This window comes from Coloeus monedula, assembly GCF_965178545.1.
Source record: "Coloeus monedula genome assembly, chromosome: 23".
NCBI classification, from domain to species: Eukaryota; Metazoa; Chordata; class Aves; order Passeriformes; family Corvidae; genus Coloeus; species Coloeus monedula.
The window spans coordinates 1,933,792-1,959,310 of record NC_138803.1 but is presented as its reverse complement, the minus strand read 5'-3'; the positions used below and the strand labels follow the sequence as shown (position 1 = coordinate 1,959,310).

Genomic DNA, 25,519 nt, shown 5'->3' with positions numbered 1-25,519 from the left:
TTTTAAAATTCATCCCCAGGCAGGATTGAAAGCAAGCTCGAGGGCAGGGGGGAGCGGAGGCGGCTCAGGGCTGTCAGCTGGAGGCGATCTGCCGGAGATGTTGAGTTGTGTGTGTGGGAAGAACTCAAAAATAGTATTCATTTTAAAATCCTGGGATTCTAAAGCAGTCCCCTGGTGCCTGGCTCTCAGCTTGGCTCCCGCAGCCCGGGCAGAGCCAGGTCCAGGGGCTCTCCCGGCAGGAGCCACGCCAGGGGAGAGGAGGCAGCTCACGGCCCGTGCTCTGTGAAGGTTCTGCCTGCCGGAGCACTGCAGCAGGGAACCGGCAATCATGGAATCACAACATCATTAAGGTCGAAAAAGCCCTCTAAGATCATTGCGTGCAATGATCTTAGTTCCCCCAGAAGTGCCATGTTCACCACTAACCCATGTCCCCTGGTGCCACATCCACACATATTTTGAACACTTCCAGGGATGGTGACTCCACCACTGCCCTGGCTGGCTGTGCCAGGGCCTGACCACCCCTTCAGGGAAGAAATTTTCCCCAATATCCAACCTGAACCTCCCCTGAACAACTTGAGGCCGTTCCCTTTCATCCCATCCCGTCCCGTCTCCCGGAACAGAGCCCGACCCACACCCCCCGGCTGCCCCCTCCTGTCAGGGACTTGTGCAGAGCCACAAGGTCCCCCCTGAGCCTCCTTTGCTCCAGGCTGAGCCCCTTTCCCAGCTCCCTCAGCCGCTCCTGGGGCTCCAGACCCTTCCCCCGCCCCTCAGGGTCCCTTGTCCCACGGGAGCCGCTGGGGGGCGCTGTGGGGCCCGCCCCGGGCTCGTTGCTCGGCAACCGCCCGGCACCCAGGGGCGGGGCGCTCTGCGCGCGGCGCGGCGCGATGACGGAATCAGAGCGCGCGGCGCGGGGAGAGGGAAGGGCGGGGGGAGGCGAGGTGTGCGGGCCGGGACCTCTCCCCGCGGCGGTGAGTGCGGCCGGGCCGGGCCGGGCAGGGCAGGGCAGCTCCGGGCCGGGTCGGGCGGGGCCGGACGGGGCCGGGCAGGGCGGCCCCGGCCTGCCCCGGGCGGGTGTCGCCGGGGCGGCCGCGCCGCGGGGTCGCGGTGGGCGGGGGCGCCGGGCGGGGCGGGCGCTGAGGGCGGGCGGGCGGGGCGGCGCGGCGGCAGCGCCCCCTGTCGGCGGCGGGCGCCGTGCCATGTGGCCGTGCTGGCTGTGCCCGCAGGTGCCGCGCGCCATGGCCCCCCCCAAGGACATCATGACCAACTCCCACGCCAAGTCCATCCTCAACGCCATGAACGCCCTGCGTAAGAGCAACACGCTCTGCGACGTCACCCTCCGCGTGGAACACAAGGACTTCCCGGCCCACCGCATCGTCCTGGCCGCCTGCAGCGACTACTTCTGCGCCATGTTCACCAGCGAGGTCGGTGCTGCCGCCGGCCCTGGGTGCTCCGTGGGTGGAGGAGGCAGGGCCGCCCAGTGCCTGGGCTGCGCTCTGTTGAGCTGCTCAGCAGCTGGGCCAGGATCCCCCCGTGAGGGCCCAGGATCCCCTTGTGGTGATCCTGGAGTCCGCTGGATACTCCCCATGGTTGCTCAGGATGCCCCCGTTGTGGTTCTTGATCCTTTCATGGTGGCTCTGGGTTCCTCAGGAACCCCCCATGGTGGCCGTGGATTTCTCTGTGGTGGCCCTTGGTGTCTCTGGATTTCCCCACGGTGGCCCTCGGTTTCCCTATGGGCTCCAAGTCCCCCCGTGGTGGCCCTGGATCTCTCTGAATCCCCCCATGCTGGCCCTGGAGCCCTCTGGATTCTGTCCTGCCGGCCCTGGAGCAGTTCGAGGTGATTCTGTGTCTTCTTATGGTCGCCCCAGAGCCCTTTATCGTGACCTGGTGGGGAGTTAGAGGTTGTGGCAGGGACTGTGATCTTGATTCATGGTCTGCTGCGACCACCCTGTGCCCAGCGAGCTGCCGGGCTGAGCTGCCAAACCGGAGAGTTCTGATGCATTTACTTATTTTTCTAGCGGTGATTTGTGGTTTCTGTGGTTCTGGGCATCTTTCCTGCCCTGGTGCCGAGCTGGGGAGTCTGGGCAGCCCTTTCTGTGCAATGGAGGGTGTCTGATGCGTGCTCTGGGCTCCTCTTGGCATTGGCTGAGAGCTGGTGTGTGCTGGGTTGTGCTGGTCTCTTGCCATGGGGGTGTCACTGGGGCTGGGGTGACTCTGAGCCCCAGGTGCTGCACTCAGCACATCTCACCTGTGAGCACCTTGGCTCTCAGCCCTGACTGTGAGACTTGCAGTACCTATGTGCTGTTTCCCTGAGTCACTGACAGGCACTGTTTGAGCTAGAACTGGCACTTGCTGTTAAACGTCAGATGCTTTGCCTGGCTTTGTCTTTTATAAGTTTGAGTCAATCTTTGCAGCTTTTTCTTACAGAAGATGCTTTCCTTATCCTACCGCCTTCCCCATTAGCAGGGAGAAACATTATTAAGTAGCTCACAGGTCCTAAAGCCCTCCCTGCTAGCCCAAGAGTCATTGCAGCAGAGAATGATTTTGTTCTTTGTTTTACCGAGGCATGAAGGCTGTGGCAGAGCTCTCTGTGTGCCCACTGCGCTCAGTGCTGTCGGGGCAGCAGGTGTCTCCGTTTTTACAGTCCTGTGCAAAGAAACCAAAACGAGGAATGTGTGGCCTGACCACAGACCAATATATTTTTTTTGTCCATATCTTCATGAAATTTGTAAATTCATCAGGTTTATGCTCTTTCTCTGCATGAAGGAAATGTAATTAAATGAAGAAAATGCACAAAGCAGATTAGTCCCTGGAGGCTGAAGTTTTCTGTTCTCCAGTAGCTCCAGGTGCTCACCAGTACAGCAGAGTGTCTCTGCTTCTCTGGGTTTGCCTCCACGTTCCTGTCGGTGCTTTTGACTTCTGGACTTTGTGCAGAGATCCAGTCATTCCATGTGCTCCAGAACGTTCTTTGTGGCTGCTAACAAAGGCTGGGGGTTGGTGTGCTTTGAGTCTTAGCTGAGGTGTCTCTTGCTTCATCACACTCATGTTAACTGTAACATCATAGTGACCTTCATTCAGACATGTAAGTCTTCCTAGGAAATTAAATTCTCCCTGGGAGAACGCCTGTGCCCAGTGGGCAGAATTGCTTGCTCTCTCGCACTCCCACACTGCCTCTGCTTTAAGGGGTTTGCTTCTTTTGGTTAGTCTTTCTTCCAGACTTGTTCCTTTGTTATGGAAACCCTAAGTGACCAACCTGCCAAGGGGCACACAATTACGGAGTGTTTGTGGGAGAACTTCCTTCCAGGAAGGGGCAGCTCGGTAAGCCTCAGAGTGGACCTGCTTCCTGTGTGTGTCAGCGACAAGTGTGTCGGGGCCTGTGATGGGACAGTGCTTGGACACTCTCCAGGCTCTTGTGGGTGCAGGGTTTGGCCAGGCTGGGACTCCAGGGAGCTCATTGTGTGTGTGGTGTCATGGACTGACAGGCCCTGCCAGGGCTTCCTCCACACTCCCTCGCTTGCCTCCGGCAAGTCTGGGGGCTGCTTGGCTGCTCTAATGTGCCAGACCCGGCTGCACAAGGCTTTGTTCAGAACTGATCCTGGGGTTAGCCCATGGCATTCCTGGTCTTCTATCCTGGGGTTATGTCACAGTATTCTTGGTGTCACATCTGTGCATGGCCAGTACAACACTGAGACTGTCAGCAGATACTGTTGTCATAAAGAACTGCCTTTGCCTCTCTGTGTCTCAAGTTTCCTTCCTTCTCTTACTTCTGACTTTTAACATTTTAAAAAGTTCTCAGTCTGGCTTAGTATTAATTTCTTCCCATTTTCTGTTCCCATTTTACAGAATGAGGAGAAGCCACTGATCACCTGATGAACCCCAGGCTTTTTACAACACTTTCCTTTGCCCCTGTGCTGAGCAGTGTGGGAGAACTGAAAGACCATCAGTTTTACCTACAGGGTTGTTCCTTGTAGTGAAAATTGCAGAGCAGTTTTATCTCCCTTGGATCTTGGTTGTGCACTGATATTTTTCTCTGTTTGGCCAAGTTAACATAAGTTAGGATCTTTTAAGAGCTGATCATTGGCTCCACCTCAGAAAGAAACTATTCTGTCTTCTCTTGGAGGCTGTGTTCTAGAAACTGAAGGGTTCTTTTCCCCCCAGCATGGAGAAATATTCTGAAAGCAGCTGGTGTTTCCAGGTGCTTACATGGTCAACTTGTCAACTTCACTGTGCTGTGATTGCCCTCCAGAGTACAGTGAGCCACACATTAGCAGTGTCACGCCAGCATTTCTCTTCCCCTGTGAGAAGAAATTGGGGTTTATTCCAGTGTACTTTTGTGTGTCTGCATTAGTAAAGACAAAAACAAGAAGTAGCCTTGGGTAAGAAAGGGGTTGCAAAATTTTAGACCCATTCTCCTGCAGGGTGAGTTGCATGATTGTCATGGTTTAGCCCCAGGCAGCAGCCAAGCCCCTCACAGCCCCGTGCTTGCTCCCCCACCAGCAGGATCAGGGAGGGAGTCAGAAGGGTAAAAGCTGGAAAATTTGTGGGTTGGGACAAAGACAGTTTTAATATGGAAAGCAAAAGCCACACGTGCAAACAAAGCAAACCCAGGAATTCACTCCCTGTTTCCCATGGGCAGGCAGGTGTTCAGCCATCCCCTGGAAAGCAGGGTTCCGTGACAGTGACTTGGGAAGACAAACACCATCACTCCAAACATCCCTCCCCCTTCTTTCTTCTGCCCTCCACTTTATATACTGAGCATGGTGTCATACAGTCTGAAATATGCCTTTGATCACTTTGGGTCATCTGTCCCAGCTGTGTCTCCTCCCAACTTCCCGTGCACCCCCAGCCCCCTCGCCAGCCTGGCAATATGAAAAGCAGAAAAGGCCTTGGCTCTGTGTGACCACTGCTCAGCAATAACAAAAACATGTCCATTATTGTCCCTACATTCAGCACAAATCCAAAACACAGCCCCATGCCGGCCACTGGGAAGGAAATTAACTCTACCCCAGCCAAACCCAGCACAATGATTGATGGATGGAATGGAAGAAGCAACATTGTGTTTCACAAAACAGCTGTAACCTGCAGCCCCTGCCTTAAGGCTTTCAGCAGCTTGGGCATCTTGAGGTAAAACTCCTGAGGCCTCAAAGTGACTCTCTTCCATTGTTTTCCTGGATGCTGCAGTTGATTTTGGGATTTCTACTGCTGCAGACTATTTATGACGTTAGAAATGTGCTTGTGTGAGGGAGTATCAATCCCTGGCTACTACACTCCCTTCAGGGAGAGTGAGCAGAGCTCTGATACTAAACAACAAAGTGGGAAACAGATCTGAAATTCTGACAGCAGAGATGGAGAGATGTGTCTGGTGCCACTGAACAACCACAAAAGGAAACACTGAACACCTTGGAGAGGAAAGCTTCCTGCCCTTTGTGTTGGTTAGCATTGTATGATCATCATTTTGCATTCTGAGTCCAAATAACATGCCAGTATGGATGAATGAGGGACTGTCTGTGTCTCAACAGCCCAGCACTGAGCACTGCAGGCAGTTCTCCAATGCTACACACACAGGCTGGAGCTCAGCTCAGAGTCCTCATGAGTCTGAAAGGCTGAGAGAATTGGGATTGTTGAGTCTGGAGAAAGCTCTGGGGTGACCTAATTGTGGCCTTTCAGTACATGAAGGGAACCAACAAGAAAGATGGAGAGAGACTTTTCACTGGAGTTAACAGGAGAAAGGGGAATGGCTTTGAACTGACAGAGAGGGTTCATGGAAGGTCCCTTCCAACCAAGACCATTCCATGATTCTGTGTTCAGAATCAAGTTGTCTCCACACTGAGATCCTTCTTTAAGGTATGATGTTAGGATTCCAATTCTGCATCACATATGTAGGTGAAGTTATGTGAAATACTTCCTTCCATCCTTCCATCCTTCCTGGCATGCTTCCTTCATGGCATCCTTAGCATGTGAGTAAACTGAGCAAAATAACAAGCAAGTAGTGGAGTGTAGCAGAAATACAAGGGAAGCAGGAATTAATCATCTCTGTGGTATTAGTGTTGTCCCCATGGTTTGTGTTATGGTCAGCAGTATAGAGTATGTGCATGGCTGATGATTGAATACTGATTGTGCATCAGGAGCTTCTTTACCAGCTCCAGGCTGATGTGTGAAGAACTGATGTTTACAGCTGCCAGGAGGTCAATAGAAGTTTGTAACGTCTTTGATCCTAAATATGTATGGTCTATATCTCCATTTGCTTACTGGAATAATATGAAAGTCTTGTCTGATCAGTTCTGACCTTTGGTGACATCTGTGTCCTTTGTTTGTGGTACAAACAGCTTAGTCTTGTTTCAGGAATGTTTTGTCTGGCCCAAGGCAGGAACTGATTTTAGCTTCTGAATGCAATGCCTGGCCTGTCACACAGCAGGTCAGACAAGGTAATTTGCTGTTCCTTCCTGACTTTGGAAGCCATAAAGTTTGTTCACTGAGTCAACAGATTTGAAAGGCCTCTTCCTTCAAATTCCTTCGAGGTTCACCATTACCTCCTGTGCTTCTCTGCAGCAAGTGTATCTCTGCATCATAGACATGGCTCAGCCCCGGCAGACATCTCTGCTGTGTCGTGGAGTGCCTCTGCAGGAGCAGCTTCCACTGCTCATATTTTCTCTACTCCTGTATCACCTCCATTTTCCCCAGCTGTGGCAGATTCCAAGCTCAGTGATGGTGCTTTGGCCATGCTTTCTGCTCCCTGAGCCTCTGCCCAACTGGCAGTACCAACTTGGGGCCCATTCTTGGCAAGAGAAGCCACGGGCTTTCGTCTGTGTTGTGCTTGCACTGGTGCTGACTGCTCCAGAAGTCAGGGGCTGGTTTTGCAGCATGCCACAGGGAGATCATTATCTCCTGAGGTGCAGCCATGCTGCTGAGCTGGCAGCAATGTGCAGGGTGTGATTAGTGAGTCCACCAGCCAGTCCATTGGTCAGGAATCATCGGATGCTCTGCCAGCAGCTCTGTGCTGGGGGCACTGAACCACGAAGCTGATGCTTTGTGAAATATAATCTGTTTTGTGCAAATTTGATGGATTCACAGAATTTGCTGTTCCCAAAGATTGACCGTTAGGAGGATAATGTTCCTTTGAAAAAATAATTATTCCAAAATTAATCATAGAGGTGATAAAACAGTCAGGGGACAAAGTCTGGATTGTGTATGTGCCATCACTGCACAAACTGTCTTTTAACTTCATTTCATTTTAGGAATGAAGTTCACCATAAGCTTGAAGAATTGAATCAGGAAATTGACAAGTTGAGAAAGCTTTTTCTTTGGATTGGTTTTAGAGTGGAGTGGTGAAAATGTCCAGGTGTTGGAAAGGAAAATTACTTGTCACTAGAATTGACTTGTTCAGGTTTAGGGCTTGACATGCCATGGGAAAGTTACCAAAGCTCAGGCAGAAGGATGTCCTACTGATAGAGGGCACAGAGATGCCAAATTTCTGGGCCACAGAGACACTTGGCAAAACTCCCAAAATAAGGAAGAAGTTGATAAAGCCAGCTCAGCAGCTGTGCTGAATCAGCTCTGAACGGGTAGAAGTCCAGGTGTTGGAAAGGAAAATTACTTGTCACTAGAATTGACTTGTTCAGGTTTAGGGCTTGACATGCCATGGGAAAGTTACCAAAGCTCAGGCAGAAGGATGTCCTACTGATAGAGGGCACAGAGATGCCAAATTTCTGGGCCACAGAGACACTTGGCAAAACTCCCAAAATAAGGAAGAAGTTGATAAAGCCAGCTCAGCAGCTGTGCTGAATCAGCTCTGAACGGGTAGAAGGTAATTCCAGCAGAGGCACCTACTGCAGAAGTCCCCTGACCCAGAGGAAGAGAAAGATTGAGCATGGGACTCATTAGCATAAGAAGCAAGGAAATCATAAACCAATAGAAGATAGAAGGCTAATTAATAAGAGAGCTAGGTAACTTGTAGCCAATGAACATTAATGCCTTTGTTTGCTAAAATGTATATAAAGTGAACAGTTTTGCTGGTCATGTGCTGGCTTTGGGGATTGGCCTCCAGCCCCCCTCTCTGTGCTGAACTGAAATGAATCAAATACCTGGACTCTGGGTGTGGATTGGCCTCTTTCACACCAGCTGAAAGAACCTAGTTCTTTCAGGGTCTAGGTGGGGACTCCATGTGAACTGCAGCATGTCACACGCATCCAGCTCAGGGAGGAATTCCCTTGGAGTAAAGCTTGGAGTACTGCATGGAGGAGAGTGTTTAGTTGTCTTGCACAGGTGACACACGTAATCTCTGCTGACTCAGATCTCAGCTCACAGGTTTTACTGTGCAGTGTGACTGTCCTTTTGATCCATAAACTTTTGTCTCTTTCTCATCCTGTAAGTGAATTTTGTAGGGAAATTCCCTCCTTCCCCAAATCCTTTCAGTGAGCGCCAGAATAGAAAGGACAAATCTCTGTTGAAGCCTCTGACAGATCTTATTTTCAAACCTGCTGAGTGTTGTGGGCTTTCTGCTCACATTAATGAAAAATAAAGCTGTGTCTCTCTTTTAATTTACAGCTCTCAGAGAAAGATAAACCCTGTGTGGATATCCAGGGCCTGACGGCCTCCACCATGGAAATCCTGCTGGACTTTGTATATACAGAAACTGTGCATGTGACAGTAGAAAATGTCCAAGAATTGCTGCCAGCAGCATGTCTGCTTCAACTGAAAGGTAATTCAAGGATTAGCACAAATTGCACCATTGCTGCTGTTTAGAGATTTGATTTGTTTGACCCTCTGTGCATGGAAGAGAGATTGGGGGAGGAATGATATTTGTAAGTAGTTATATCAAACTTCTGTTTTCTTATGCGCTGTGGTCTCATTGGTAGAGGAACGGATTTGGGTGCAAAAAAAATGGTAAAACAGGTTCCGTGCTTTGGGCTACTGTACTTCTGCAGGAGTATTCCCAAGAGGAATTGTGAGCTGTATAGCACATAAACGTTACTGCTCAGTTATATTACTCTAATAAGCAAATCCTGGATGTATTTGACCTGCCATCACAGTATGTCTGGGTCGGTAACAGGCTGGTTGTTGTCACTGCACATGAACCTATGGAACTACCCCGGACAATTATCCCAAATCACAGACAACTTACCCAAAAGTTATCACAGACCTAGGAATCTGGTACTGTATCCACTAGCAGACACATTAGTGGTTTTTAATCCATGAAGCTCAGTACAACTCACATTGGAGTCTTCCTAGTATCAGATTGATGCAATTTTTTGATTGAAATAGAACAGCCGGAGCTCAAACCAGCCCAAACACATGGCCTAGCTGCTCCAAGTGTCTTCACAGTCTCCAAAGCAATACATGCATGTGTGTGTTTCTGTAGTACTTTTACTTGTTATTTGAATTGGATTTTCATTATTGCTTAGAACTTCTTTTTTGAAGCCCTTGCCAAAGCAGTGGATTGATAGTAAGCATGCAGTGCTCATTCACCCCTCCAATTTTCCGTAGGTGTGAAACAAGCTTGCTGTGAGTTTCTAGAAAGCCAGCTGGATCCATCAAATTGTTTGGGCATTCGGGATTTTGCTGAGACACACAATTGTGTGGATCTAATGCAAGCTGCAGAGGTCTTCAGCCAGAAACATTTTCCAGAGGTGGTTCAGCATGAAGAGTTTATCCTCTTAAATCAAGAAGAGGTTGAAAAGCTCATCAAGTGTGATGAAATTCAGGTAAAACCTGAAAAGTACCATTACTGTGCAAAGCATTGAAATAAAACATTGAAACCAGTCAGTAATTAGTCCATACTCCTGGGGTGGACTTCTCACACAGTTTCTGAATTTGAAATTTAATTTTCAAGAAGCGTCTAATTAATTTTTTTTTGCTAGTTTGTTATCTGAATTTTATCAATAACATGTAGCTTCTCTGTAAGAATTTGTTGTCACACAAGTGGTTCTTGCAAGTTAATCACAGTAAGTTAGTTCCCTCTGCAAAGTTGCTGGCCCTTCATTCCCTCCTTTCCCTGGAGAAGACAAGTTGTCTCAATGCCTACGTTTCAGAAATACCCCCAAGCTTTAACTTCTGTTTGCCTGCTGATCAGCAGCACAAGGAATCCCCAGGATGGTGCGGGGTGGTCTGACTCTGCAGGGATTACAGGGAGACGTAGTTCCCTGACGGTGAGTTTCTGGAGGATGTGCTATGTGACTGGAACATGTCAAATACATTTTTCCACCTTTTCTATGAACCAGTTGAACATTCCCTGGTAATGAGGAGAGAGTTTGATTACTTATTGAGGTGGATTTTGTCAAGAGCTAGTGTTCACTGCAGTTGAAAGCAATCACTACTCAGAGTTCAGGGGAACAGGAATGCTTGGAAGCAAACCAACATATGGGATATCTTTGGTAGGATTCCTGAAAAGCCAGTACAGGGGTAGCCAGAGGAGAATTGTTGATGTATTCCTTGAAAGTGGTCTTCAGCCACGGCAACATCCTCTTGTTAATGAGGCTGCTTGAGAAAGAGCGTGTGAGACAGTGGTGAAGGACCCTGCTCCAGCCGGGATCCACAGTGGAAAAGGCTGAGTGTGTTTGGTGTTTGTGCTGTGAGGGGCTGAGCCTCCTGTGGGTTGTGATGATACTGAGAGCAGCTTTCTGGGCTGGGAGCAGGAAATAATGAGGAACTTCAGAATGACCCAGCCAAGCTTCTCGGATGATCCGCTCAGGCGAAGCGACATTCCTTGTGGATTGGAAGGGCTGGTTCAGACCTTGCAGCAGGCAGTGTGTTGTGCATGCACTGTCGTACCTTAAGAATATGTGACAAGTAGGGCAAGGGAGGCAATTCTCCCCCTCTTCTCTGTCCTTGTGAGATCTCACCTGGAGCGCTGTGTCCAGGTCAGGGGTTCTCAGCACAAGAAAGACGCGGACCTGTTAGAGCAGGTCCAGAGGAGGTGACAGAGCTGCTCTGAGGGCTGGAGCCCCTCTGCTCTGGAGCCAGGCTGGGAGAGCTGGGTGGGTTGACCTGGAGAAGAGATGGCTCCAGGGAGACCTTATAAAAAAGAGGAAGAGTGACTTTTTACAGGGGCAGAGAGTGATAGGACAAGGGATAACAGTTTTAAAGAGGAGATACTTAGATTTGATGTTGGGAAGAAATTCTTCCCTGTGAGGGTGCTGAGGACCTGGCCCAGGTTGCCCAGAGGAGCTGTGGCTCCCCCATTCCTGGAAGTGTCCAAGGTCAGGTTGGATGGGGCTTGGAGCAACCTGGTCTGGTGGAAGGTGTCCCTGCCCATGGCAGGGGGTGGAATGGGATGGGTTTTAAGGTCCCTTCCAACCCAAACCAGTCTGGGATAAGGAGGAGGTCTCTCTCCTGCTGTGCCAGCACAGAGGTGCTGTGTGGAATCAAGAGTGTGCTCACAGAACACCCTCAGAAAATCTCTGGGCTGCTCAAGAAGTGCAATTACAGGTCCTCACTGTGATCCTGCATTAAATGTTACTCATCATTTATCAGGAAACATAAATGAGTTAATGAACAATAAAGCTGTTAAATATATCTGAGGACATTCCGTTCAGGAGGGAATAAATCAACGCAGGATTATTGCGTTTAAAGAGGAGGTGGGGAAATTGGAAACAGTACAGTAATCTGCTCTCCTTTTGTGAGCTCTAATTGTCCTTTCCCTGCAATTCCAAGAGAAAGAGGCCATTCCAAATTACACTGTAACAAGTATAAAACAATGTCTTAGAAGAATGCCTAACATAATTAACCTCTGGGGCTCCCTGCTTCAAAACATTCTGCCTGACAGCTTCAAACTGGACTTCAGAGGGGACCAGTCGTAGGCTGGTGGGAAGGCTCAGTCCTTTCATCACAGGCTCTTCTTTTATCTTCATGTTTAGTCTCAGTTAACGACTTTGTGATAATAAATTTGTACCTGATTTCCCTTTATGTTGGATGATCTGCTAGATGTGTAAAAAGAAAACAAAGTCTAAGTAATATATAATTGAGATTTTTACAATTCTTTTGCTTTTGGTAATCATAGCTGTCCGAAGCACCTGAGGTTCTCTAACAGTATCAAATTTGGATGGTTTAATCAGTGTAATCTCTGGAAGTGGTGTAAGCACCAGCATATGCCACTCCTAAATGGAGACCAGAGATGGAGAAATAAATTAGTAATAAAATAAAGTAAACAGTAGAAATAAACAGTAATATTCATGCCCCGGGGCTCTCCACTCTGAAATCCTTTGTAGTTTTTAAAAGGTGGATTGAAATAAGAAGATACCTTAAATGTACCTGCTCTGGCTGGATTGTCCGAGGGGCAGCGCGTGAGCACGGCGCTGCCGGGGCCTAAGCCACACACTTCGCTGTGCAAAGGAAACATGATTCTGATCACCTCTATGATGGCACTTTGAATTTTGCAGGACCACAGCTCCTGCTCCACAGAGAACTGGGGGAGCTGTCCTGTGAGTTCCCACTGGTCAGTGGATGGAGCTTCCAGCTCTGGGCTCTGATCTGCACCGTAGCGCTCACTGCTCTGGGACTTGGACTGCCATTGTTGATCTCAGCTGCAGGGGAAAAAACAAATGCAGGTGTAAGGAAAAGGAAGTGAGGGAATTTAACTGTGCTTATGGGGATTTCCCTAAGAGACTCGTAGCTAAGTGTCCTGCTCCCTTGCTCGCTGTGAAGCAGTGCCAACAGCCTGCACATTGTGCTGCTCCATGGCAGTAGCTCCAATGTTATCCTGTCATCCTATCAGGATGTGCCTCCTCTTTGCAGGTGGACTCTGAGGAGCCGGTGTTCGAGGCGGTTATCAACTGGGTGAAGCACTCGAAGAAGGAGCGTGAGGCGTCGCTGCCGGAGCTGCTGCAGTACGTGCGGATGCCGCTGCTCACCCCCCGCTACATCACTGACGTCATCGACACCGAGGTACAGCGCCGGCGGCCGCTGCGTGCTCCTGGCTGGGCTCTGCCGTCCGACAGAACGTATTCAAAGCTCTCCTCTGCTGCTCCTGTTTGATGGTGACCCTGTGGAGCTGTCCCTGCTCAGCCGCAGTGCCGCCGTCACACTGAGCAGTGGTGTGCTGTGCCAGCAGTCACAGCATCCCGCTCTGCAGCCACAGGGTGCCCTCTCCAGAGCCGTTAGTCAGCTGTCTCTGCACCTTTCTGTTGTCATCTGTTACAGTCTCCAACAAGTGCTTTCTGCTGTCATTCCTAAGCGCTGACAGGTCCCCTTCCCCAGGCTGAAGATTGCTGGCATTGATCTCAGGGAGGTCATGGCTCCTCAGAGGGTGTCTGAGGTCCAGATGGCCAGCAAGTACCTCTGAGTGAGAAAGACAGGAGCTGTGTGGGCCTAGGACCAATACACAGCCAAGAGCCATGGCTAACACTGCTGCTTTGTATTCTGAGATGCTGCAGAGGCAACCCAAAATGGGGACGATGAAAAGAGACAATTAAGCTTTTCAGTGCAAGTTTAATTCCAGACAGGAAATGATGCTGATCCCAGGCAAGATTTCAAAGGAAGGCCCAGAGAAGGTCAAACCAGCCTTCAGGTTAGATGGTGATAGGACGTACTCAAGGGTTCCTAGCCCTTGCCACCTGACAGGTGCTGACTGGTGAATGACAGATGTTTCTCTATGTCAGGAAAAGGCTGGTTTAGCAACAGTCATCTCGGATATCATAGATCATGGATGTTAGTAAATCAGGACAACCTAATGGGCTGTTGTGTTAGGCTGTGCCAGAGCTAAAGGGTGTTCAGTCAGATTGTCATGGTCCACTTCAAACTGAAATTGAAGCTAATGGAAAAGGGACTGGTACCAAAACAAATAGATCTGTTCCAAATCCAGCCTGAGACAGAGCGTGTACAGCCCTCGGCTTTCAGAGTGACCATGCAGGGTGACCTGTCCAGTCTGGCAGTGCCACACACTGGTGGCACATCCTCAGCTTGGGGTGGTGTGGAGAGTGGAGCGTTGGCCCCATGTGGCTGCCTGACACAGATACCAGGAACCTGTAAAGGTAAATCTGAACTTACTGAAGCAGCGTGTGCACCAAACACCCAAGGGGAAATGAGCGCTGAGCTGAAGGGAGATTGGTCTGGGCCCTTGGCTAGGGGAGGGAATTACAATGGCATTGTGCAAGGAGATGAAGCTGGCCTTGGGTGCCCCTCATACTTCAGTGCTTCTGTTGCCTCTTCACAACTCCATGTCCCACGTGCACAGGGATCAGGGCAACAGATAGCTGAACAGCTTCATTGGGCTGTGCTCCCCACCTCTTCTCTAGTGGCAGGTGCAGGATGAGTTATGTGGGGCAGATCAAGTGTGGTTTCACTGCCAATTCCCCTTCCTACTCATACTTCTGCTGGCTTAAAATGAGCAGAAGTGACTTTTCCTTAGTGTTCCAATGCAGCCATTTTCCTTAAGGAACCTTCAGTGCCAGTCTGTGAGAATGGAGTCGTATCTTCTCAGCTGCAATCTGGTCTTCAGTTACCTTTGCATTTCTCTGCATGCCGTGTCTCCACCAGGACACTGCAGCCTGCACACAAGTCCTTTACATGCTGTCTGAGCTGATGAGCGTTGGCTTTAGGACAGTTCTTCTGAGGTTTCTTAAAATACACTGCATGTACCAGTGACTCATGTTTCTCCCCAGCCTTTTATACGCTGCAGCCTGCAGTGCAGAGACCTTGTAGACGAAGCCAAGAAATTCCACCTTCGGCCCGAGCTCCGGAGCCAGATGCAAGGACCCAGGACACGAGCACGTCTGGGTGAGCAGCAGGGGAAAGGACACTGAGAGGGGCCGGGGCACTGGCAGGTGGTGTGTCAGACACCTTGTCTAGTGCCTTGTAATTGTGTTGATGTTCTTCACAGCAGTAGCTTTTGTCATCCCATGGTCCCCAGTGGGACAGAGAGGGGACTGGAGCAAAGGAGAGAGTGCCTCTTTTACAGAGCATGTTTGCTTAGTGCCAGTGTGGGGACCAGTTGATTGCTTTTAATCCCAGGCTTCTGCTGTGGCCTTAAAACCAGTTTCCTGAGTTGCTGGTGCCTGCAGATACATTTGTCCCAGCATGCAGCTGTCCAAGAACTGTGGGAAGTTTCTTCCTGTCTGAAGAGGCAGGTATCAGAGTCCAAAATGGAGCTGTGAGGTGAGTGACAGCTGCCTTACAGTGACAGCAAGTTTCCACAGCGAATTGAACGGGGGAACGTGCAAGGAGGGAGATGGAGATGTCCCTCTTCCCCTTCAGAGGTGCTTTTGTTTTTCTCCCTAGCCTTGTTAAGGTAAATCAATGATGATATCTTCCTTTATTTCAGTAACTCCTACCAAGCACGGTCATGAATTGTTCGGAAAAGGCTTGTCTTAGGGCTGTGAGCACTCAAGAGCAACATAAATGTAGGAATGACCTACAGAAGAAGGAAAAGCATTTTACTGGCTTCTTCTGTCAGACTGTCTGTGCCATGCCTGTATCCTGGTGCACTCCCAGGGCACTGCCATCAGTGCCAGCATGGACCACTGTCCCTGCAAGGAATCCTCCTTGTGTGTTCTCCAGTGCTACTGCAGGTGTGGTGGAGAGAGACCCCAAAATCCCCTCATGGCCCATTTCAGGGGACAGAAAGCAGTTTAACCACAAAAAGAGGAGGGCAGATTAGGGTTGTCAGAGACACACTGATCAAACTCTTCTGGCCTGAAGGGAATGTTGTTATTCTGCTCCTGCATAGTCCAGGCCTCAGCACATTTTGTGGGAATTCCTATGCCAGTTTCAAAGACCTGCACTTCAGCTCAGCCTGTCATTGGCATCAGCCTTCCAGTATCTGAAGGGGCCTACAAGGAAGCCAGAGAGGGACTTGTCATCACAAACTGTAGCAATGGGACAATGGGGAATGGTTTCACACGGGAAATTTAGGGAAGAAATCCTTCCCTGTGAGGGTGGGAAGGCCCTGGCACAGGTTGCCCAGAGCAACTGTGGCTGCCCCATCCCTGGAAGTGTCCAAGCCCAGGCTGGACAGGGCCTGGAGCAACCTGGGATAGTGGAAGCTATCTCTGAACATGGCAGGGGGTGGAATGAGATGAACTTTAAGATCCCTTCCAACCCAAACCATTTTGTGATTCTATGATTTTAGAAAAACACATTTCATTTTATTCTTAGTTGAAATACTTCACCTGATAAAAAAGACATTAAAAAACTGTTTTATTGTCTAATTGTATGGGTTAAAACTGCACATCATTGCTGAGGTTCACCCTTTGGATTCAGCCCTAGCTCTTTTAATTGATTCCACACCATCTGATATCATCAATGTGTCACTTTTAAACTGTTATCAAGTCATGTATTAACTTTGCATGTGAGAACTGAAGTGATTGCACTTTTAGCTATCTTACTGGAAAGGAGGCTTTCCAAGATGTTGGAGCTCTTGTGAATCCTTCCCAGTTATTTTTTATTTTATTCTTCATCTGAGGTGGCAGCTTTTCTGCTTTGTGGCAGACAAGGCCTTGTTAAATGTTTGTTGCTTGGCGTTCAGTCCTTCTGCAATGAAAAGTTGGATGGTCCTAAATTCTAGTGATAAACTCCCTGTTCCAGAAAGGGCCCAAGGAGTCCAGGGGATGCTGAGCTGTTCTAAACCTGAGACAGAAGCCTGCTTCCAGGCAGTGATTACAGGGGAAGTTACAATTCTCCAGGTCACAGCTGTTATTTAACAGTCATGGAGGAAATAAAAATTCAGAGACCATCTCAGAGAAAAAAAAGTAATGGGAAGGCAATTTTGAAATAAAATACACAAGATTTAAGAGACAATTCCTGGGAAAATATTTAATTCATTTTCCAAGCTTTAGACAGCCTGACTTGTTTCTCAGTTACGTGGTAAACAAAGTCCCCTAAATCAGGTCTGGATGTCATTTGCTACCAAGAGGAGACCTTGTGTTGTGAGGAGGCAGCAGGGATTCTCCTCCAGATTCTATGGGGTGGTGAGAGGTTTGGGAAAAACAGTGGAAGGGATACAAAAGGAGATATAAAGGAGCGAACCTCAGCACCTGTCTGAGGCAGCTTGTCTGGTGTTAGGAGAAACAGCCCTCCAGCAGCAAGCTCCTAACACCTCAGTCAGTTGTTCTGCCACATGCTCTGAAGAGTTTCTCCTTTCTCTTCCTTGCTGAGCACAGAGGGAGTGGGAGTGCCTGAGCCAGGTTAGGTCCCTTCCCCAGAGCCAAGACGAAAACAGGGATTTAGAGGCAGCTTTGCACCAGGGAAGGCTCAGAGTTTCTTCAGGTTGTTCCCCTGAGGTGACCCTTTGGTTGTGAAGGGATTGACTTGGCTTTGCTGTCCCTCTGTGCCTCAGGAGCTAACGAAGTGCTGCTCGTGATCGGCGGCTTTGGCAGCCAGCAGTCCCCCATTGATGTGGTGGAGAAGTACGACCCCAAGACCCAGGAGTGGAGTTTCCTGCCGGTAAGGGACTGGCTCTGACCACCACTGGGCTGACCAGGCTGTGAGCAAACACTGATCCTGCAGCACCAGCTGGATAACAGTCTCCTTGGGCTGTCCTGTGCAATCTGCTGAGGATTTCTGAGAGAAATTCTTCAGATATTTACATGGTGAATGCTGAAACCACTTCAGTTTGCAGAGTGACGGAGGGAGAGGGGGTTGTTGTCATAGACCTGATCAGCTGAGCCTGCAGAGACCCACATCTTGGTTGTGGGAGTGAGAACTATCATGTTTCTTAGAGAAGGGGTGTTAAGTTTTAAGGTTAGTGATGATAATTGGAATGTCAATAGGAACAGTGTAATCAGTGCAGTCTTCAGGCTGCTGCATGATCCCACTGCTTGCAGTGTTTTGGAGCATTACGGGAAGAGAGAATTCCTGCACTGAGGAGTATTTCTACCCAAATTAAAATCACCTTTATCTGTGTGAAATGGTGGAGAACTGCCTCTTTAATATCACTGGTCAGGGCAGACTCAGTATCACCTGATGTTCCAAAATTCTGATCTTTCTTGGAGGCTAAAAGCTTCATCAAGTATTCAGAGTCCCCACTTTCTCCCGTTACCACTGTCTGCAGGAGCCAGTGGGAGGCTAACAAAACATACCAAATGCATCAAAGATGATGCAGCAGCACAGGATAAATACATTTAATGCGAAATACTTGAGTGCAGAGAGACATGGTCCTGAGAAGAGAGCATGGCAGGGAGAGGCAGACACAGTCACTCAGGCTGTGTCCTTTAAATCCATTGTGCTGCCTGCTCTGGGACAGTGGGCCATTTCCCAAAGGAGCAGCAGCAGAGGGTGGAAGAGCAGTGGTTGGTCTCCATGCCCAGTGTTGTTTCTCTCTTTGACCTTCGTGTTGTTTTGCTGTCTCAGAGCATCACGCGGAAGCGGCGATACGTGGCCACGGTGTCCCTCCATGACCGCATCTACGTCATCGGGGGCTACGACGGGCGCTCCCGCCTCAGCTCCGTGGAGTGCCTGGATTACACATCAGATGAGGACGGCATCTGGTACTCCGTGGCTCCCATGAACGTGCGGCGAGGGCTGGCGGGAGCCACAACCCTTGGAGGTACGTCCTGGTCACTGTCAGGGCAGAGCATCTCTGGCCTGAGATGCCCTGAGCTGGTATGTGAAGAGTGGGCTGGCTCTGGGGAAGGAGGGGAGCCTGAGATTCTGCCTTCTCATCACTGGGATGCAGAAATGGAAAACTTGCCCACATATCCTGAGAGGAGCTCTGCCTCCGCTGCATTCCTGCAGCACATATCTGTGAACTGGGGGAAAGGGGCTCTGTGAGAGATTATGGAGTGGGAAGCTCTGAGGGTGGTGACAGTGTTGGGCAACACTGAACACAGGACACTAAGTACAGCTGTGACCATCCAGCACTGGAGAGACTGGAACGTGTGCAGGGAAGGAGTGGGGACTTTGGGGAGGTACTGACGTGAGGCTCGTCATGGCAAGGGTTTGGGTTTGGGCATGGCAGTGTTTTGGTGGTACTGCAGCATGAAAAAAATAGCTGGATGTGCATGTTCTCTTTCATCCATCAGCAGGAAGCAGATTTAAAGGCCAGATGGGACTTGTGTTTGTCTGTTGGGCCTGTGAGCCAGGCTGAGGAGCCTGGGTTCATCTTGGCTCCCAGTGTGCCAAGGTCTGTTTTCTGTGGTTTGCAGTCCATGTTGTAGCTTTGCTCTGTGTGTGAGGGCCCCCATGCTCCATGTGCATGGTTGACTCGCTGGGTCCCACTCTGTCATTGCAGACATGATCTACGTTTCGGGTGGGTTCGATGGAAGCCGCCGTCACACCAGCATGGAGCGCTACGACCCCAACATCGACCAGTGGAGTATGCTGGGAGACATGCAGACAGCACGGGAGGGAGCGGGGCTCGTGGTCGCCAATGGAGTCATCTACTGCCTCGGTGGGTACCTCAGCACCTCTGGGAGTTGTGCAAAGCCTGCCCTTTTACACAAGTGACCATTCAGGTGTCACATCCATGTTAGAAGAGGTTTAACCTCCCAGGGCACTCCCAGCTGTGTCGGTGAGTGCTGCCTGACCTCACTGTTCCCATCACAGTGGCTTGAAGTGCAGCTGCCATATCACTGCAGGAGATGCTGCCCGCTGCAAATTACACACAGTTTACACACCCTGCGATTGAGGGATGGCTGAAGTGTGGAGGATAAGCAGTGCCAGCTGAAGCTTTGTGTGGCCTGGGCAGTGTCTAAATGTCCAGAGATGAAGCAGGTAGCCGTGGGACAGAGAGTGCACCTGCACCACACAAAGCAATGGTGGCTGTAGTGCTCCAGAAATGTATCCTGAGCTGTCTGTTCTCCAGCTTCTTCCTGTAGCACTCAGTTTCAGAGCACCGCACCAGCTGTGAGTACAGTGAGATTTCCAGAGGACAAAGCACTCTGAAGCTTGTTCTGTGGGTCACCTTCTGGGCCCCAGAAAAGGCAGGCCCAGCATTGCACCCACATCTGTTGCAGTCCTGTTCCTGGGGAGTCACAGATCTTAGGCACTTGTTTCATAGAACCACTGAATGGTTTGGGTTGGAATGGACCTTAATCTCATTCCACCCCCTGCCATGGGACCTTCCATTAGCCCAGGTTGCTCCAAGCCCTGCCCAACCTGGCCTCAAACCTGGCCATAATCCAACCTGGTTTATGGGTTTCACTTCCCCCTCCCGAATTCCTCTTCCTCATGCTGTCCCCAGGATGGATGGCAGCACACTGCTCCTTTGCTGGGGCTGCACAGAGATTTTTTAGTATTCTCTTGAGAGATCCCCAGCCTACACTGCTCAGCCTCGTGCAGCTGTGGCTGCAGCACAGACCTGAGCACAGACCTGGAAGCGGCACATCTGCGGGGCTGCACCAGCAGTGGCCTCAGCGAGCTCAGAGGCAGCTCTGTGGAGCTGGCCTGCTTTGGGGAAGTGATGCTGTCCCACATGGCCCAGTGCAGTGTTGGGGCAGAGCTGGCTCTGGGCTGGCTGCAGGATCCTCCGTCCTGCCAGGGTGGGCTGTGCTGATGGCAGTGCCACGCTGTGCTTGGGGCGCACCAGGCGTGTTACTGCTCTCTACGCAGAAAACATTCTCCCCAAATCAGCCCCGTGGTTTGCTCCTGTGTTTTGTTTCAGGAGGCTACGATGGGCTGAACATCCTGAATTCTGTCGAGAGATATGACCCCCACACTGGACACTGGACAAATGTCACTCCAATGGCCACCAAGCGCTCAGGTAAGAGCCCACAGTGCCTTGAAGTCAGTGTGTTTCCTGCTGCACTGAGGGAGCAGTCACTGCTGGTGTGTTCTGCTGCCCCGGAGGGTGCTCTGGCCCCGGTGGGTGGTTTGGCTTTGAGAAGGGATGATTTTACAGCACACTGGCTTGAATTCCCAAGAGAAATACTAATTTTCACATTCCTGCTGTCTCCATCCCACGCCAAGGTGTGTATAGAGGAATGTAGTGGTGGGGTTTTAGGTTACAGGGAGGGAGAGGAAATGCTGTGTGACTTCCAAAACTGGGAACAGTGCTTGGTGTGGAAAAGAGCTCACAAGGCACAAACTGACCATAGTACTGGGTCAATGCTTGTCAGCTGCACGGGACATGGTGACGGCAGGCGTGCCCTGCCAGGCTGCTCCTTCACCTGAGCCCTGCTCCAGGGCAGCAGGAGCACAGAGAGCAGCACTGCCAGAGCAGTGTCACCCTGCAATGGGGTTCCACAAATGGTGCAGTCACACAGTAATTATCCCCCACCAACTCTTCACTTGTCTCTCTGCCTGGAGTTCTATCCAAGCTTTAAGTGGGCAGTTGTATCTAGGACAAGAACACAGTTTAAATCCTGCTTTTGGAGTATCTTTCTGTTTAGGCTCTCCTTCATTTCTCAGACGATTTGCCATGGGGCTCCTGTAGCTCCTGTGTGCCCAGGTGTGTTGACCTCCTGCTCTTGCTGTGTGCCTCAGGCCTCCTGCCCTGAGCTCCAGGCCGTGCTGATGAGCTGCCCTGGCCCTGCCTGTGTGTGCACGGACAGGTTGCTCAGGGCCTTCACACCTGTGTGGCTCCCAGTGCTTAGAGTTATGTTCTTAGACCCTCTTGCACATCCCTTTTGAAGTTACTTTTTCTCTGCTGCTTTCAATAACTGCCCCTCACAGTCAGCCTGGGCAGCACTGCTCCATGTGATTCCTGTGCAGTGTTCCTGGTTAGGGCCAAGTGCTGGGTACTCAATAAAACTGGGCTCTGTTCCAAAAACATTTCAGCTTTCTTGTGCCTGCAGTGGCATTCACCAAAACCCTGATCTTTAAATATTTATTCCTGTGACAGGGATATTCCTGTTAAGTGTGGGTTTGTCTGCCAAGAATGGATTTGATTTAGGAGTTGGGCACTTTCCACATCCAGGAAGACCCTACATATAAAAAACAGGATAAATCTGCAAGTTTTTCCAAGTCAGAGGCACCATGTGAGACCAATCCACAAATCTCTAGGAAGCTTGAGGATCAGATGGCTCTGCTTTGGGCACCAGAGAAGATTGACTTTGGACAAGACCAAAAGCAGAGTTCAAGGGAAAAGCCTTCCACAACAGGCATTTCCCAGGTCTGTGCTCCCCACAGGAGCTGGGGGCTTTGATAGCAGTGCCTTGGCTGCAGCATGAGCTCCTTGGTGCCACAAGCAAGCAGCAACATGGTGAGACTCCTGACCCCAGCACTGGCTCAGCTGGTGTCTTCTTGCAACTGTGACCTGGAGTACCAAGATCTGAAACATGGGTGTGCCCAAGGGCCCTTTTTTGCCCAAGTTTTTTGCTGCCACTCTGGTACTAACACCCCTAACTAGTCATAGCTTAGGTACTTGCAGCCTTCAACCTGGTGTCAGTTAAGTCTGTCCTGATGACCTTGGGCCCTGTAGGACTTCTTTGGCCTCCAAAGAAGACTTATCCACATGCAGGTCTTTGAATTCCAGGACCAGGACTAAAAGTAATCTTGGCGTTATTCACAGAGATCATTTCCTCCTTGTTTCTTTCCACCTCCTAGGACAGATTCTGGAGGGAGGCTACCCCTCAGCGACCTTGGCCATATTGCATTGCTGGACCTGATTTCCCTGATTAGGCCTTGGTTTGGTCTCTTCAGCCAAAGCTCCTGGAGAGCCAGCCTGGGCCATTCCCAGCTGTTCGGGTGCTCTCAGCAAGGACAGACAGGGAAAGTGAGGATGCGTTCAGTGGAACAGAAAGTCTCATACCCTGTTTGTAAAGAAACAGATCCATGCCCTACAACTGCAGGGTAGCTGGCTCGTTTCCTTCAGGGTATTCATTAGTGCAGTAGTTCATGTTGGTGGTGACAGCCTGACAGGGCTGTGTCCCCAGGTGCAGGAGCCCCCAAGGCCACCAAGTGCATGGTAGTGTCACAGTGTCCTCCAGTGCTGTACCTGAGGGGGCTGCCAAGGAGGAACCAAGGCTGGCAGGGGGTTATTTGCTGCTGGTTTCATAAATTCCCAGTTGGACCAGCATATTATTGTCTGCTGCACTGTGAGAACAGCTGTTCAGGCAGATGCTCCAGCCACCTCTGCCTCTGCAACAGTGTAGAAACCAGTTTTCATTTCCCTGTCTTCCAGAGAAGTAATGTCAGGGAAATCCCTCCTCCAGCTCTGTTATGGAGCAGTGTACAGCCACTCTCCAGGCTACAGCCAGGAGCTGGGTGACACCAGGGAGTCAGAAACACCAGAGGAGCTTGTCTCTGTATTGACAGTCCCTGCCAGCTGCCTGCCAGCAGAGCAGGCCTGGTGCTGCTCTGCTCTCCCACCTGTGCTCAGGTGTCAGCCCAGGTAAACCTCTCGTGCTGCTGTGCTGCCTGGGCCCCCCATGGCACAGTAGTGTTTAGTGGAGTGACGTTTTCATGTATCATATTGGAGACAACAACAACAGAAGCCGCAGTTATCAGCTCTTAAAAAATGTCCTGTGAAGAGGGAGGAACTGACCTGTTCAGCCTTGTACCAGCGAGCCCCGTGCTGCCGGTGTCACTCGTGGGTGTGACTGTGCCACCTTCTCTCCACAGGGGCTGGCGTGGCTCTGCTCAATGACCACATTTACGTGGTGGGTGGGTTCGATGGCACGGCGCACCTCTCCTCGGTGGAAGCCTACAACATCCGCACCGACTCCTGGACCACGGTGACGAGCATGACCACGCCCCGCTGCTACGTGGGGGCCACGGTGCTGCGGGGCCGGCTCTACGCCATCGCCGGGTAAGCCCACGGGGTCCTGCAGCCCTGGGTGCTGAACAAGTGACCTGAGGGGACACAGCTGCTGCCCCTTCCACGGGGCCTCTCCTCTATGAGAGGAGACACCCACAGGGTCACCGTGCCCAAGCAAAACGGGCAGCACAAAGGTCCAGGGCGCAGGCAGGCAGGAGAGAGGCAGCAGACAGCAATGGCAGCTTGATGCAGGGGTTATAATTTGGGCTATTCCTGCTGTTTGCAGCTGCCCAGCCTCCCAGGAAGAGCTGTGAATGCCTCAGCCCCTTCCTCCAGCACCGTCCTTCATTTGTAACTTTCTGTCCCGGCAGATACGATGGCAACTCACTGCTGAGCAGCATCGAGTGCTACGATCCCATCATTGACAGCTGGGAAGTGGTCACCTCCCTGGGGATGCAGCGCTGCGACGCGGGAGTCTGCGTCCTGCGGGAGAAGTGATCAGGAGGGAGCTCATAAAGAAAAACATTCTAAAAAGTCTCAGCTGGAGGAAGAGTCCCAAATGATTTGCAGTGACTGTTCTTGAGAGTTGTGGATGCTGTGGGAATAGGCACCAGAACAGCAGCTTTCTGTGCTGCTTGTGACTAGAGCATGTGCATAACTGTGTGATCTCAGCAGTCATTTGAAATCAGGGGCTCTGTGGGAAGCTGGAGGAAGGGGGTGAATGGGTCAGGAGAAGCTGCACTCTCTGCTGTTCCTGTGGCTCAGTCTGTGGGCAGAGCAGAGTTGCCCCAGCCTGGTCTCAGCCAGCCTGGTGACCCCTCCCAAGGACATGTACATACCACTGGGTCACCTCTTCAGCCACCGCAGGACCCCGCGGGTCCTCGGGTCGCTCTCAGCCGTGTGGATGTGTGAGGGTGAATCCAGCTGCTCTTATGTTCCAGCTTCAAATCATCGTGTACATACTGAATGTTCAAACGTGCTCCTTGAGCGCGCGTGGGTGCAGAGCCGGGTTGGGTGAGCGTGTGTGAGGGGGGCCTGCACTGTCACTGCGTCTGCAGGGTCCTCGCAGGGCTGCACACAAACGGAGTCGCAGGTTAAAGCTGTCAACTACTGAGACAGAGCCTGAGGCCACAGGGGCAGAGGGCAGGGGAGGAGCTCGTTGCCGCCACAGAAGCGTCTGCAGCGTTCGTGCTCTTGATTGGATGCTCAGCAGGGTTCATCACATCGTGTGTCCTCAAAAAGCTTGACAGCTCCAGCTGCAAACGATGTGTGGCACCAGGAGCTTGGCTGTGCTGCGGCCGTGCCTGTGCCCCACCCTGTGAGGAGGTCACCTGAGCTGAGGCCAGGAGAGTAGGGACACAGTGGCTGCTGCCCACCAAGGTCCTGCTGGTGAGTCACTGGGGTTTGTCCCCAGACAGACCTGGCAGGGGGACCCAAGGCAGCCTTTCACTCGAGTTCTTTGTGTTGGTTTTCCTTTTATCTAGGGTTTTTCTGCTTCCAGGGCTGTTCCGGAGTGACATCCAGGATTCTGTTTTGCCCTTTGTTCTCAGCTGTTTATTCCCCTGTCTCATAACTCCACATCCCGTGACACTTGCTATCCCTGGCCTGCCCCGCGAGCCCAGGTGAGGCTCCATCAGTGGCTCACACCAGCTCACGGAGCACTCCCTGCTCAGCATGTCCTGCCTCACTGCGTTCCTGGGAGCACGGGCTCCCCTCTGCCATCAGCTCAGCCCCACAGTGCCTGGGCTCCATGTAGTGCTGCTCGTTGAGCTTCCTGCTGACTCCTTGCTTGGGGACAGGGTGGGATCAGGGACATGGTAGCATGACCTAATTATGCACTTTCAGCCAATGCTCTGACCTTCTGCGTTTGTTTCTATCACACAAGTGTTCTGTGGTTTTGTTTCCTATGTTTATTTTTTAATGAAAGTATAAAGAATAAAATATTTCCTGAGCCAG

General features: G+C 50.9%; 1 protein-coding gene across 1 annotated transcript; it reads left to right on the top strand.

Moving 5' to 3' along the window:
- Positions 1-884: 884 nt before the first annotated feature.
- KLHL12 (kelch like family member 12) lies at positions 885-25,519 on the top strand (the record flags this gene model as incomplete). The annotated part of the gene is made up of 12 exons (XM_082296030.1): positions 885-968; positions 1,224-1,421; positions 8,542-8,695; positions 9,481-9,698; positions 12,727-12,876; positions 14,592-14,706; positions 17,264-17,370; positions 18,277-18,472; positions 19,157-19,315; positions 20,528-20,626; positions 23,428-23,614; positions 23,935-25,519. The coding sequence occupies 12 exons, from the start codon at positions 885-887 to the stop codon at positions 24,059-24,061; spliced, it is 1,794 nt and encodes a 597-aa protein (XP_082152156.1). The 3' UTR covers positions 24,062-25,519.